Source organism: Lissotriton vulgaris, chromosome 6, assembly GCF_964263255.1.
Source record: "Lissotriton vulgaris chromosome 6, aLisVul1.2, whole genome shotgun sequence".
NCBI classification, from domain to species: domain Eukaryota; kingdom Metazoa; phylum Chordata; class Amphibia; order Caudata; family Salamandridae; genus Lissotriton; species Lissotriton vulgaris.
Genome location: NC_141694.1, coordinates 1,280,480,181 through 1,280,495,913, shown reverse-complemented (window position 1 = coordinate 1,280,495,913; position 15,733 = coordinate 1,280,480,181). Strand labels below are relative to the sequence as shown.

Genomic DNA, 15,733 nt, shown 5'->3' with positions numbered 1-15,733 from the left:
TGGAAATATGGAAATACAAATTCCTAGTACCTCTTGATAAGGTTTTTGTGCCAATGTGGCATTGCACCAATTTCGCTGACACTTTCTTTTCACCACATAGAATGGTGAAAAAATTCCATAAATCACTCTCCTTCTTTGCCTGTGGCATGTTCTCATCCTGGTCTGAAACAGCTTCGGCCTGCGCTGGTTGTTCTTCACACACAGCTGTAGAAGCTGACATAATTCTGCTCAGATATAAAGAAAACAAACAGCTGCGCTATTCTCATTACTATCTCTGCAGAGGTAAAATCCAAATGAGATATTAAGGGTGTGGTTTACAAAGTAGATGGGTGGGGTCCTAGTGTAGTCAATTAGAAGTTCTCGTTTGGGTGTGCTTCTGTTAGGGAGCAGATGCGTGGATCCACCAAATTCGTGAAATGAATAACTATGTTAAAAAACACAACATGTTCCCACACATGTATATATAAATAGGTTTCCTGTGATATCTGATGAAAATCTGAAGCACCTATATATCGATTTGCATTTCTACTGTTTTTGACAAATTTGCGAATTTGGATTTGCACACCCGTTTCGATAAAGTCACAGGAATTTGAAACCATATACCTATAGTGGTGCCATTTTTTTTTCGGAACACCACTGGGTCCACAAAATTATTTTAAAAAGGAAAGATGAACTGGTTTTATTGCAGAGGAGACAGTGTCTACGCCACTCAGGAGTGAACAGGAGGCACAAACACGAATGCTCAACGATGTCTGAGCTGAAGGTGAGTTGACAGTACCTTTGAAGTTGCAGCTGTGAGGACCAGACGATGCTGTGGAAGACCAGGAGCTGTTCACCAGGTGTCCCATATAGGATGTAAGGATGCAGGGGGCAGTGCCCGGCAAGGCCAGCAACAAGCCTTGGCAATGGCAACCAATGTAGTAGTCAAAAAAGGTGCAATGTCGGGACCAGCAAGGTCCAAGTGACTCACCACGAATAGGGACATTAGAGCAGGCCCCAAGCAAGCAGGAGAGCACACTGAAGCCAAAGAAGACACCCTAGAGTACCTACAGGCTGGAGGCACAGGAGTTGCAAGGGGACCTCGAGCAGCTCACCAAAGGATGAAGGCCCATGGTGCAGGCGAAGATCTTGGTTGCAAGAGATGCTTGAGGCTGGAGCTTCTTGGAGCTCGAAGATCTCTGGAGAGAGTCAACAACCCTTTGCAACGGCAAGTCGATGTGGTGCACAGGGGTACTGCTCAAGCGGTTCAGACGAGGGATGCTGGCTTCAAACTTGCTCTGAACACAGTGCAGGCCTCGAGGGAGTTACACAACCACCTCCCGTGGTGCTGAACTGTTCGGAGACCGTAGGAGCTCAGGAACAGCAGACCAGTCAGCTTAGTTGTGGTCAATAAAGCATATGAAGGTGCACAACAAGAAAAAATGATGGAAAAATAAAGAATTTGTCAAAATATACGTGAATGGACTTCTTTACTTTGTGCACCTCCATATGCTTTGATAATCAAGGATCTGGTTTACAGTGGCACTTAACAGCGGCAGGTTCCGGAGGTTTTTTTGCACAGGACTTCCTTTTTCACTAAATTGTGAGTAAGATGCAGGCTTGAAAAGTCCATTGTTGGCTTCTTGTTTGTGCAATATCTTCGTTGTGGTGCCTGCAGATGCAGGGGAGTGACTCCTTCACCCCAAGGGAGATTCCTTTCGGTGTCTTGGAGGTCCACAGGCCTTGTGAAGAACCTGTATGGAGAACAGGCACAGACAACGTACATGACTGTCAGGACGATGAGTCCAGGAGCAGTAGGCGTCTTCCCAGTTGCAGTATCGGTTCCCGAAGCTTAGTCCAACGAAGTCCAAAGTGCCCAGACAGTTGAAGATGAAGTGGTTTCGGATATGAATCTTGTCCCACGACAAATCTAAGGAACCACCCACCGGTAAGCCCATAAGTACCCTAAGGAAAGGGCTGGGATGATTCAGGGGCCCTTCCTACAGGACGGGCTGGACAGTGGGGAGGATACTCCCATGTCCTTTGTCTAGTTTTGTGCCAGAGCGGGTGTCAACAGTTCCCTGAACTGTCAACTGGAGTATGTAAGAAGGGCACCAAATGTTCCCTTCAAAGCAGTCCAGTGGTGCTGGAAAGCGCTACTACCCTGCTTCAATACACTAAATCCTGTCTGGGAGGTGCTCACACCTCCCAGACAGGAAACTTATTGTTCAGCCTTTCCCTGCTCGAGCTTGGCTCAGCGGCAGAATCGTGTCTCTGGTCAGCAGCAGCCATAGTTTGCTGTCCGGGTCAAGAAGACTGTTACCTGGAGCACTGAGGCCTCCCGAAGGGGCCCCAAAGTGGATGGAATCATGCCTCCAACACGGTTTACGGTGTTGGGGTATGATTCCAACATGTTTGATACTAAACATGACAGGGTTCATTACAGCCAGTTTAGAGATAGCCATCCCGTAATGACGCATGACCACTATGTATCGCAATGGCTGATGCACTTACAGCCCGGGAACTGGACTCCGTGGATTGTAGGTGTGTCCTGCTCATGTAGAGGAACACTCACACACATAACCAAGCACCCTGCCTTCAGGATTGAAAGGCCTGCCTTAGGGGTGACTTATAGGTTTTAAGTGTAGTGAACACAGATATGAGGAAACTTATATCTGTTGTAAATGGTGCTAGCACCAGCTTACACAGGCTGCAATGGCAGGCCTGGAGTCAAAATGTGAGTAGTCTCCCATGGGTGGCATAATACATGCTTCATCCCATGGGGGACCCCTGGCATAATTCATGCTTCAGCCCATGGGGGACCCCTGGTGCACCGATGCCCTGGGAGCCCAGAGACTGGAGTCCTGATTTGCAAGATCCCATTCAGACTAGTCAGTAAAACATAATGACACCAGCAGTACGTGGGGGTGACCATGAAAGCAGATCCTACTTTCCAACAGATCCCCAATAAAACAGTTTGGAGAATGCGGGCAGGATGATGGAACAAACACCTTTCAGTTTTTGCCCACAGTGCAACACAAAATACCCTTGGCTGAGCACCATGGTGTCTGCAACGTCTGTCTCTCCCTTTAAGCATGAAACCTCCTCTGAGTCCTGTACTGCGTTTTGCTGAAAAAAGACTCTAAAGTGCAGAAGGGAAAGAGGATGGGTGCATCTAAAGATGCAGCAATTGTCATCCACTGAGACGGCATACATCTTCAGTGAACTAGACCGTCTCCCCCCAACGCTCAACCTTGGGAGCCGACATCAGTGTGGTACTCAAGACCCTGCGGTAGACTCTTGATGACAAGATCAGAGGGAACCAAGGCAACCATTCTTGAAAGTCTAGCAGAAGAAATATATGCTACAAAAAAAGAGATTTGTAAGCACCCAGGTGACTTGCAAGATCTCTGTGGAGCTGCCCCAATGGAAACCTTTGAGTGCTCTGCCTCAAGCTCCAAGAAATGGAGTCCGAAATACCTTTTGAGAAGCGTATTGACTTCCTGCTTTTACATTTCCAACACTTCAGAAAAGGACTGGATTGAATGCGGAGCCACTCTTGTAGCACTGATAATGACTTTCCTTTCCCTTTCTCTATGAATTAGCAAAATCATCTCAAAATAATCTTTACAAGCCTACAGTTGTATGCAGATTGTCCACCATAGGCCAAGGTATAAAATGATAGTGAGATATGTAGCCACCAGTGTGATAAACCCACGTTTGAATTAAATAAAGTGAATTATTAAATGAAGACTTACCTGCTGTTTGCTGTGTTTGAACATTGTCTACCTGAGCCAATGGACTTAGAGACTCCGACTCTTCAAAGGCTAACATTGGGTTAAAGGGAATGTCTGGCATATTGCTTCCATCACTGCTAAAGGCATTCACTTTGGATGGTTTATTTCCACCAGGCAGGTTTATAAGCTCTTCAAAGTCTTCATTCTGCATAGACACCCCATTCTCATTTGGTAGTTTTTCTGTTTTGTGGCTACTGAAATAAATATTTAAAGGATCTGAATAAAAAGAATGCAAGTAGTCTTGTATGGTTAATTTACAGTAACATCTTTATCAATATTCACAAGTGACATGTCGTTCGTGATAAAAGTAACAAATAATTTAATTTTTCACATTTTTGAACAGTAGAACTGCAATGTTAAACCTGATGGCAACTACTGCAATGTTCACTGTATCATGAGAACACATTGTTTATGATGCAAATAACTGCTAAGCTCATGTTTCTCCCAGCTAAAAAAAAAAAAATTACCATAAGATAACAGCCATTGCCGTAGAGGCAGTCTTCACCTTAGGAGAATCCACCCATCCGGTGTAAGGTCTTTATCGGTGATGTGGTCATGACTGATTTTCTTTGTTTGGGTGAGTGGGGGGTGTTAGGGGTTATGGTTGCAAACAGCACTTTTATTAGCAATGTAGCACCAGTAATCTGAAGTGAACTAACCAGATTTTAAACTGAATATCAACAAATGCGTGCAAACTGATTGAATAAGCCATACTTATACACCTGGAGAAAATCCATTACATATTTTCTTTTGTGTACATTCCAACTTTTTAACTAAGGAGACATTTACACTTTCATGCATTAACTTACTCATATACACATGATCTATACATGATGTCTTACAAATCATTTATTTCTATCAGTGTAGGTGGCAAGGATTTTAGGAGGGGTTCACACAGCATTGCACGGGAGAGGGAACTTTACTGTATGCAGCTGCTTATGCATATTACAAGCAGGTCACATATGCTGTAGTGCTTATTTTGAACCCATCTATTTTTACACAGGCATGTGACTCTTGATTGCAGGTGGACACGTCAACATGTCTCATATGCATGTATTACCAGTGGTGTAGAGAGGAAAGGGTCTCCTCTTTACATGACGTGTTTGGGTCAATGCTCTATACTGTAGTATGACGTGCAATGCTGAGAGTGTTTTGTTGCTTTGCAGCAAGGATGATCTTTTTCTGACTAATCCCTGATTTTGCCAAGGACCTTGATACTTAAACTTTGCCTCTATACTCATAAAAATATATTCACAGCGGTTTGCCCCAGATATTATTCTTTAGATACTATATGTCCACTCTATTGTTTTTTACCTTGATTGGAGGCTAGTCTCAGTAAAACATCATGACACTTTTCTTCCATTGTCCTTGTAAACTCACACTTTGATTGTAACACTCAAGAGATGCAAATTAACCAGCAACCTGTTCTTAAAATATCTTAATCCACATCTTCACTAAGACTGTGTAATTTCTGGATGTTAAGATTATGGTGTACAAATTTCTGCTTTAAGGCTCTTTACTTCCAGCTATAATTATTGATAACATACTTGCCTCCCTTCCTGCTACATCTCTGAGGAAGCAGCACAGTCTTACTGCTAGGGGAATAGTGGCGTTTACAATTGTCTCTAAACCTGGGATACCATCTTTCCCCCTATGATTTAGCTTCTCTCCTAAAAATACAATTTAACAAGTAATGGAACCCTTATGCAAACAAACCCCTCAGGTAGTTAACAGCTTTTTATGAAAGCCCAGACTACAGATTGTTCTCCAGTATTCTACACCATGTCTTTGCAAAATATGTTTCAGCGACAAAACAAATTTACCTGGTTATAATGCTTTCGTTCCATCTTTACCCATTTTTGCATTTCATCAACTTTACACTCATGGCTTTATCACCTGTCCTTATATTAGAAGATGGTGGTGAATTTTCCCTTCATACCCCTGCTCCGGAGGTAATTACAGACATGAGCTCTGCGTGTAACTTAGTACTGCGAGAAACATTTTGTGTGTGCTAAATGCAAAATCCTGATCTAAAGGAATATAGTACTGTTTGAATACCAAGCAAGAAATTATAAGCTCAACTATTATCAGAAGGAGAAACCCCATTTTGCATTCTCCTTCAACAACTTTTTTTTTATTTTTTATTACACTTTATTTAGCATTTTAGTTGCAATTACAATAGTGCACTGGGAACAGAGAAGAGCAAAGTGATAAGTGTCAGCAGGCATATATATATATATATCTTTCCCAATGACATTTTTCAACAATATTGTGGTTTTACATGCCGCCCCAACATAAGTACTTTGAGTCCCCTATATATCAATAACTAGACTTTGTCTATCATATATGGAACGAAAGAGAAAGACACACATCAGGCCTGCATACATCGCAGCTGTAGTAACGGAGCATATAACTCTCCAGGGAGGTGGGCCATGTCATTCCCTATGTGACCACCTACCCCACTCCTAATGGAACTATTCCATGATCTGCTGGCGCAGAGGGGGTCAGTTGTTGGGCTTGCAAATACGCCCTGAAGGGTCCCCATACATCTTTAGGCCTGGAGGACGGGGAGTGTTGATGCATAAAGGTCGCTGTTCATGGAGCAAGATGTCATACTCTTTAGCCACCCCTTCACTGAGGGAGTCATCCTGCCACCAAAGTGAATCGCTATCTCCCTTTTGGCCAGGAGGAAACTAATAGCAACAAATCTGCGCACAGCCAGTGGGAACTGTATAACGTATCCCAGCAATGCAATCTCGGGCAACGGGGACCTCCTTTAACAGCTTAATCCCCAAAACTCTCACTTCATAACACTCAGATATAAGTACACAGGGTTACACAGTCCCCAGATCACAAATGGCTACAACATGGTATATAATGCTCAGATGAATATGTCTCAAAACAATAAATATGAAACCCATTAGGGCTTATAAACTAGGTTAAACATTATGAAGGATGTTTTTGTTTTATGAAACTATGCAGCCTATACGGTTTTCAAATGGAAATGGCAAGTTTCTTGATTCTCTATGCAAAGAGGCCACACCTTTTACAGTTTTTTTAATAGAAAAATCAACATGACAATGACCAACGTCCAGGACACCGCCAGAGCCAGCCTCCAGTAATGGAATGAAGGAGGTCGCGGAATGGATGAAGCTCAGCCGTCTGAAACTTAACTCAGACAAGACGGAAGTCCTCATCCTGGGACCTTCCCCCTCGGCCTGGAACAACTCCTGGTGGCCACCTGCCCTGGGCACCGTCCCCAAACCCACAGACCATGCACGCAACCTGGGCTTCATCCTTGACTCCTCCCTCACCATGACCAAGCAAGTCAACGCCGTCTCATCGTCCTGTTTCAACACCCTGCGCATGCTCCGTAAAATCGTCCGATGGATCCCCACCGCAACCAGGAAGACGGTCACCCAGGCCCTCGTCACCAGCCGCCTGGATTACGGAAACACCCTCTACGCCGGAACCACAGCCAAGCTCCAGAAAAGACTACAGCGAATACAGAACGCCTCGGCAAGACTCATCCTGGACATCCCCCGCCACAGCCACATCTCTGCCCATCTGAAGAATCTGCACTGGCTCCCCGTCAGCAAGAGAATCACATTCAGACTCCTCACCCACGCACACAAGGCTCTCCATGACGCGGGCCCCATGTACCTCAACAACCGCCTCGCGTTCTACACACCAACCCGCCAGCTCCGCTCCGCCAGCCTCGCCCTTGCCACCGTCCCACGTATTCACAAAGCCACCGCCGGAGGAAGGTCTTTCTCCTATCTGGCAGCCAAGACATGGAACTCCCTCCCCACCCACCTCCGAATGACACAGGACCATCTCGCCTTCAGGAAACAACTCAAGACTCGGCTGTTCGAGCAGTAGCGACCCCCCCCCCCCCAGCGCCTGGAGACCTTAACGGGTGAGTAGCGCGCTTTACAAATCCCCTGATTGATTGATTGATTGAATCATCTAACATCATTAATACAAGACATAACCAGAGATACACAAACTTGTAATTCAAGTTTGATAGGACAATCCAAAAAGTCAGCAGGACTGAATTCTCACATTGCGATAATACAGGTGTACAATAAATAGATTTCTCCAGCGATTCAGTCCAACATTGCTCAGCTAAATACATACCCATTTCCTCCTCAACACATCACAGCTTGCATTTTTAAACATTTGGTATTCCCAGACATGCCCTTTTTCTTTAAAACCATAATGTGCCTGAAGCAAAAAAAAAAAAAAAGAAGCATTGCTTCAGATTCTCAAATCCCGTAAGAATCTTGTAAGGCTTCATAGTTTCAAAAAACAAATTACTGATTTATTTATTTATTTATTTATTTATTGACATTTGTAGAGCGCGGCGAATACCCGTGGGCGTCTCGGCGCTAATTAAGGGATGGATCAGCAACTGGGGTAAAGAAGATATACAAGGCTATTGGTCAAATAACCACGTCTTTAGCTGTTTGCGGAATGTGAACAGGGAGGGACTTGCTCGGATATGTGCAGGAAGGGTGTTCCAAAGTCTAGGGGCGGCAACCAGGAAACGCCTGTCGCCCCAGGTGACTGTTCTAGTGCGAGGCACAGCCAAGAGGTTCTGAATAGAGGAACGAAGAGATCGGGTTGGGACATGGAGAAGATTCTGTTTGAGAAAGTGGGGACCTTGATTATTGAGTGACTTGTAAACAATACACTGATGAGAATACCAGCATATCTGTATAATATTTTCAGCAGGAGAATAATCTTAATGGGTGCTATGCAACTCCCATTCTGCAAGTACTGTAAGTCTCTGTGGGCAGTGCTGAGGAGATCCACTAAGTTCTGCTGAGCCGTGTGTTCTGTTGTGGGGCATAGTTTTATATCTAGGTGTGCCTAGGTCAGTGACATATCATTGTTTTCAGGAGAAAGGATAGGAGCCCTGAAGCGTATCCTGGAGTTCATCCGGTACACTTATCCCTAGTGTCTGGGATTTGTGTGCCTTAACTGTAAACCCCACACGCATCCGAAAGCGCCCAGCTCTCGCAGCAAGGCAGGAAGTGTGGTTGTTGGGCTGGTGATGGTCAGTAGAACATCATCTGCATACAGAGCTATTTTGTGCTTTTTGCTAAAAGTCACCCCAGTTATCTGGGTCTTACGGTGGAGGGTCTCCATGTATAGGACGACGAGGAGCGAGGATAGCCCTGACACATCGTCCTCTAACCTGGAGGGAACCTGTCAACCCGTTAACTCTCATTCTAGTCACTGGGAATGTGTAACTGGTCAACTCACACTTCAGAAGCGTGGCCCAACACTGCCAAGCAGAGTACCTCTTGGGAGTCAAATGATTCCTAGATGTCTATAGAAAGTAATACTATCAGGATTTTGGGGTGCTGGATTTTGTCAATAATATGGACTATTCATTTGGTATTATCAGGGCACTGTCATTTGTGAACTAAGGACTGTCAAGCCCTGCATGTGGGAGCTTTATCTTCGCAAAAGGATTCCTGTAAAGATCTGTGTGTGTATATTGAGCACTGAGATCGGGTGATAGGAGGTACATTTAGTCTGCTCCTTCCCTGGCTTACATATGACTGTAATGACCGTTGTGTGCTTTGTGCAAATAAGTTATAAAGCCTGACCAGTAAAGCAGCAAGCTGTTGGTAAAAGTGTTTCTAGAATTCTGCAGTAGACCCATCTGGCCACAGACGTTCCCAACACAGAGGCGGGAGATGCTAATTATAACCTCTGCAACTTTAATCTCTTTTGATTTGTAAGTGAGGGCAATGTGACTGTATCAAGGTAGGTCTGTGTGGGCCGAGTGGGAAGAGGGTCTGGGGTGTATAGTTCCATGTAGAAGTGTCAGAAGGCCTCCACTAATGCTTCCAGGGAGTACATGTGCGCATTTATCTGGGCTACGTTGTCTCTCTGATGCTTTGCTTGGAGCTTACAAGCCAGCATCCTACCTGCCTTGCCGCTCCGACATAGTATCTATGCTTGGTGCGGAGCAGAGGATATTATGTGGCATACCAGTAAGAGCCTTCAGCTGGTGGCAAGCAATCGTGAGTTGATGCAAAATCCTCTGGGTACCAAAACTCTTGTGGTGTTTCTCAAGATCGCCTACCTTGTCCTCTAGCTCCTGTGTCTTGGCGCACGATCCACATTTAGTTTGGCCGCAATGGTGATAAATTCCCCCCATACAACTGATTTAAGTGTGTCTCACAGCATGGGAGTCTGTGGGACACAGCCATTGTTCTCTGTCAGGTAACTAACTGGTAATGTGTTTGCATATTGATTGGATAATGTCAGTGTGTCGCATAAGGTTGTCGTTCAAATACAGTGTCTCTGACGTGGGGGACCATCTGGATCAAATAATGTAAGGATGACAGGTGTGTGGTCTGAGAGGATCATGGCACCTATCTCTACAAGGGAGTATTGAGCCAGCATTTGGCAAGTACCTAAATAATAGTCTGGTCTAGTATACATTTGGCGCGAGGCTGAAAAGAATGTGTAATCTTTGCTATGAGGGTTGTGAGTGCACCAGACATCTGCCAGTCCCATGTTTGAGCCAGACCTGCTACGTCTACAAAAAGGCTCCTGCTTGACCCACTCTCTGAGCTGATCTTTCGAGTGTGGCATCCACCACCATGGTAAAATCCAACCTTCTATAAGGATCTCTGTGTCTCGGGTTAGCATAGTTTGCGAGATCACCTCACACAGAAAGGTTTCTTGGTTATCATTCGGAATGATTAAATAATAAAGCATGAAGGTTTGTGCGTAGTGCTCCATGCTAACTTTGATCTCTGCTGGGGATCTCTGCAATAGTAGCTAGTATCTTGCAATTAAATTTGGTGGACAGCAGGATGGCTATCTGCCCCTTTTTGTTGGGCACAGATGATAGGAGTTGGATGAGTGAAAGAGCGGCTATGAAGCCGGTTCCAGTCTGGTTTCAAGAGGTCGGATTCTGGTAGAAGGCAGATACCACAGTCAGTCAGCATGTGTGGTATGGAGCTTCGTTTCGCCAGGCATTAAGACCCTGGGTATTAAGGCCTAGAACTTTCAGTGTTCCGTGAGTTGCGGATCGCTAGGCAACTCTGGGGAGTCTCTGCTGTGATTCAGGTCTGCTTGATGGTTGTGGTGTGAGAGGCAGGCGCGCAACACCCATTGGGCTCACGGGGCTTCAGCCCCCCCCGTCTTGTGTGTCAGCCCGGGGGGAGACAGCTTTGCGGGCTGGCAAGCTTCAAATTGCAGCCGCACCGGAGTACTTAACAGCTCTTTAAAATACCATTTACTTGTAAATGAGGCTTTTGTTGTGTGTTCCCCCCTTCTTACAGCCTCTCTGTTCGTGGTGGAAGAATTAGCCCCCCTGAAATATTCATTGCGTTGGTGTTTCCCCCTTGCAGGACTTCTGGTCCTGGTACCCCCTCAGTTGGGAACCCATGTAATGCCCAGCCAACCCTGTTCCCTGCTTCGAAGGAGCATTGCCAAGTCCAAGGCTAGGGCTCAGGGTCCTCTGTTTGTAGCTTGTTGAGGATCGCTTGTCATTTTCATTGAATGTCTTCCTCTTCAGGCATTGCCGTTGACTTATTTCACGTTACCCAGGTTCATCTACCTGTTCGCCGTGCCCATGCCAAGTGTGAGTCCGCCCGAGAGGTCCCCTCCGTCAACCCAGGGATTTCCAGGACCGAGGTCCGCTTTATAAGGGAGTGCATATCCCGGGGGCTCTCTCTGCCACTTAAAGATGAGGCAGAAGGGGTGTGCCCAGTGGCATTTCACTGTTTTACTCTGTAGGAAGGTAGTACTCAGTTTAAATTGGCGTAGGTGGTGTAGCATTTCCAAAACCCACGGCCTGGTAGTGGTAGATAGTGGCCCCCTCTAATTGGAAAGGGCCGGTCTGATGGGCCACCTCCATGATTCCCTCCTTCTTATGATAATAGTGTAAGCAGGTCAGAATGTCCCCGGTTGTGCTCCTAGGGACAATGGCTCTGGCAGTTCTTTGTATCCAATCCAACTGTATATCAGCTACAACCAGATCAAGGAGGACAGGGTTAAGTAAGTGTTTCACATAGGTCCAAATGTCTCCCTTCTCTGTCCCCCAGGGGAACAGCTCAAATAGGTATGTTGGACCTCTGGGATTAATTTTTCTAATCCTCAAAGTATGCTTGTAGTGTGAGGGTTTGGTCCTGCGAGTCGACCAGTTCACACCTATATGCTTCTAGTTCCTCTTCCCTCGCATTGTTGATAGTCCTTTAAGTCTTTCAAGAACTCCTCCCTAAATAGAGAGATGTGTTGTCGGAGTGTGCTGGGGGTGGGTGGGGCTGAGGGGGGATCCCTCCAGTAGCAGGGAGGCCCTAAGTGGTGCTCTGCTCTCCTCCACTTCAGGGCTCAGCTCATGATGTGCCTTTCCTAAGGTTGGCTTTGGTTAGCATGTCCTTGAGGGCGGATTCTTTTCTGGACTTGCAGGCTCCATGGTTTTGGGCTGAGCCTGCTCTATCTCCTCCCCAAGAGGTAGGAGTCAACTGAGTCCCAAGTCAAACAACCCAGCACCAGGATTGTGTGGGTAGGCCCGGGGATGGGCGCACTCATTGTAAATTCCTGATCAGGCCTCCAGTATACTAGAGAGAAGGATCTCACACTGCTACTCCTCACTGTCATCCCCCAGTGTTTGTGAACTTTCCAGAAGATTCCCCCAGGGGCCCGTGGGAAACAGCCCAATCCAACCAGGCTCAGCCAGGCTACAGGCTCCACGAATCTCATGGCCCGCAGAGCCCTCTCCACCAGTCTGCAGTCAGGAGCAGCCTCTCTACATTGGGGTTAGACCTCCAGGGGTCGGCCTGCCTCTTTGTGTCTGTCGCTGGTCTGGTTTAAGGTAGTGGACGGGCCAGGGAGGGCTCACTTTTAGGAGGCCGGACAGGAAGTGCAGGAGAATGGCTACTAGTCTGCCGCCATCTTGGCCAACACACCCTCAATAACATTATATCTGAAGCATAAAACCAGTCAGTTACCTCAACCTTAATTATTCGAAGGATGGCTCTATTTTTGCACTTTAAGGTATGCATGTCGTGATTAGGTTTCAACTTACATTGCCAGTCTCAGCAATGTTCATGATCACCATAAGCCCCTAGAGAAGCTTGTGATAACAAAACCTCTTAGATGCATCAATTTGTAATACATTAAAAGAACGTTTTTTCCGACATTTTATTGTACATTAGCACCTCATAAGGAGGATTTAGACAGAGTACAATATTGGTGGGGCAAATAAAAATACCTGAGCATCAGCTGATTTGTTTACTAGGTTTACTGATATGCAAATTGTTTGAGGCTTTTTTTAACCTTGAACATCATAACCACAATTAAAGTTACTGAGATTTCAAGACAGATGTTTTAACCTGTAACTAGAAAGAAATCCAAGTTTTAGATTGCATGCTTTTCAGAGGCATTAGGAGAAGTCAATTTGCGCGTATTCTTTCTAGATAGCCTCCAAACTAAATGCACTTACAGTAACTTGCTAAGCGTTTTCATTTTTTATTGGGCAAGTCTGTATGATTAGATGGATAAAACATTCCCATATCAATATTGCCTGTCATGGTAGATTATGCCCTTTCATTCAGTAAAGTAGATGGGGTGGTGATGCCAAGTTCTAGAACTGTTTCTCCCCTTCCTAAGGTGATGCATCCACAAGTCCTAATTCTTTACCCAGGTTCACTGAGAATACAATGCAAGTACACTACCAGTATATTGATGGTTTGACTAAGTTTGTGACTATCTTGCATTCTTACCTGTCCAAAGATTCTGTCAAATGATGAGAAATAGGCACCTCAGAAGGGGGTCCTGGATCTCCATTTCGTGGGTGTTCAGTAACATGCTTAAGCATGGATTTCTGTTCAGACTCTACAGGTTGAGTGGCTGAAAAGAAAACAAAACAATCATGCTAAATCATTTTATAGCCAGGACATATAGAATTGTTTTAATAAGGCAAACATTGTCTGGAGATCAGATTGTTAGACATCTACTGGGAAATAACATTGGCTTATCCTTTATTCTTCCAGGAACTGTGGACCAGCCTATACAGCCTATATAACCAAGCAATGTCACCATTGATGCTTTACTGTGCTCAAGAACCTTCATATAACCAAGCAATGTCACCATTGATGCTTTACTCTGCTCAAGAACCTTTATATAACTAAGAAATCAACCTTAAGAACTGAGAAGATACACCCAAGCTTCTTAGAATGTGCTACCGGATATTCCCAATTCACCATGTCAAAGGCCTTCTTTGCATAAAAAAAATAATCAAGGAATCCTTTTTGTAGTTTCTTCTAGGTATGTATTTGTCTCAGTAATGAAGTATGTGCCGTTAACTTATGCACTTTATACATTTCAATGCTGAATCCATCACGCCCATGGGCCTTTCAAACCAGCAGCTCCTTTATTGTAATTTCATTCATATACCGCTTACTACCCCTGATGAGGCATCAAAGTTCTTTTTTGGCGAGTAGCACACTACTCTGAAACCCAAAAAGGATTAGTGATGAATTAGTATAGGGAAATATGAAATTCATTTGAGTGGTGGGCATGTTAGTCTGTTATTTGGATTGAAAAGGATAGTGGCCGTATAGAAGAGGGAAGGGTTTGCACTTCCATAGTGCTTGCTACTCCTGATGAGGTAATGAAGCACTTTTCTGATGTGTATCATGCTACTCCAGAATCCAAACATGATTAGTGAGGAATTAGTGTAAAAACTCATTCTGTTTCTATTCTTTCTATTGATAATGTTGGTGAAAACATTTATTCTAGGCCGGCGATGGGGAGGATTTCAGAAATATCCCTCTAATGATTTGAGGGGAGGATTAAAACTTTGGTATATTTTACAACTTTCTATACGGTGGACTGCCTCTGTCACATTTTTCTTTTTACCCTGCGAGTCAAGTAGTCTGCCATTCTTGCTACTGTGAGCATACAGATGCTGCTTATAGTTAGAAGAGTTTATTATTGGCTCCTTTTAGAATAATGTATGTATTTCTACCCGAATGTGGTCAGCCACTTGAGGGATGCTATTGAGCTGGACTTGTAATTTTAACTCATTGATATTTGCTTGATTTACACATCTCCTGTATCGCTGTCTTGTAATATGCATGGCTTGAGCTCCCATGGTTAGTTTTAAAATACATTATTACACAGGCTACAATCTTTTTTTGAAATTCCGAAACTTCCTAGTAAGGGCTTTAACATCTAGTTGGAAGGAGGTTATTTTTAGGGCCTGTCATCTGATGACCATCTCCATCACCCATGGAGAACAATTCAAAAAATGACTAACTTAATTTGAGTCATAGCTGTTATTAAAAAGAAGTTGACTAAAGTCTAGGTTGTGAATCTTCGACTACTGCACGTACATTAACTATACGGACACTTTAATAAGCTCCTACCCTGTCAAATATCTTTAAAATAATAAATTTGCATTGACTTCGAAAATAGATGAATATAAAAGTTTAGAAGTATCTTTAACCATATTTTATTGAATTTTCCATTTTTCATAACAACTTAAGAATGAAGAATATGTGTATAGCAACTTTTAAAATTGCCCAGCTATTCAGTGGCAACTGTACCTGGACTGGACACTTGACAGACACCCTGTGTGATTCAAGGTGCCTCCCCTGAGGTCTTGGGGATTTAGAAGTACACTCCTGTAGTGGATTAGGTCTTAAAGAACTAAAGCAAGAAGGCAAAATATTTTGCCAAGTATGAACCTGGTTGGTGTGTATGACCAGCCCTCTATTACCGTTCTACCACAACTACTATCTATCACTGGCACTTTTTGGGGACATTTTAACTAAAACATTCAAAATTCAAATTTCCAGTTCCACTAATTGGAGTTATTTTATTATGTTTGTTCAATTTTCCTCTATTTTACCAATTAATTTTGAGATTTTTATTGTTTTGCATTTAGACTTTATTACTGTTTTAGTCCTGCGAAAATA

At 44.3% G+C, this 15,733-nt stretch overlaps 1 protein-coding gene across 2 annotated transcripts in view; it reads right to left on the bottom strand.

The window, feature by feature from the left end:
- MAP7 (microtubule associated protein 7) overlaps window positions 1–15,733 on the bottom strand; it is an 810,320-nt gene that overhangs the window by 40,828 nt on the left and 753,759 nt on the right. For both annotated transcript variants that reach the window (XM_086927406.1, XM_086927405.1), the window contains 2 exons: window positions 13,535–13,661; window positions 3,738–3,970 (listed from right to left, as the gene is read on the bottom strand). In XM_086927406.1, coding sequence (XP_086783532.1) covers window positions 3,738–3,970; window positions 13,535–13,661 — 360 coding nt within the window. The remainder of the gene's footprint in view (window positions 1–3,737; window positions 3,971–13,534; window positions 13,662–15,733) is intronic.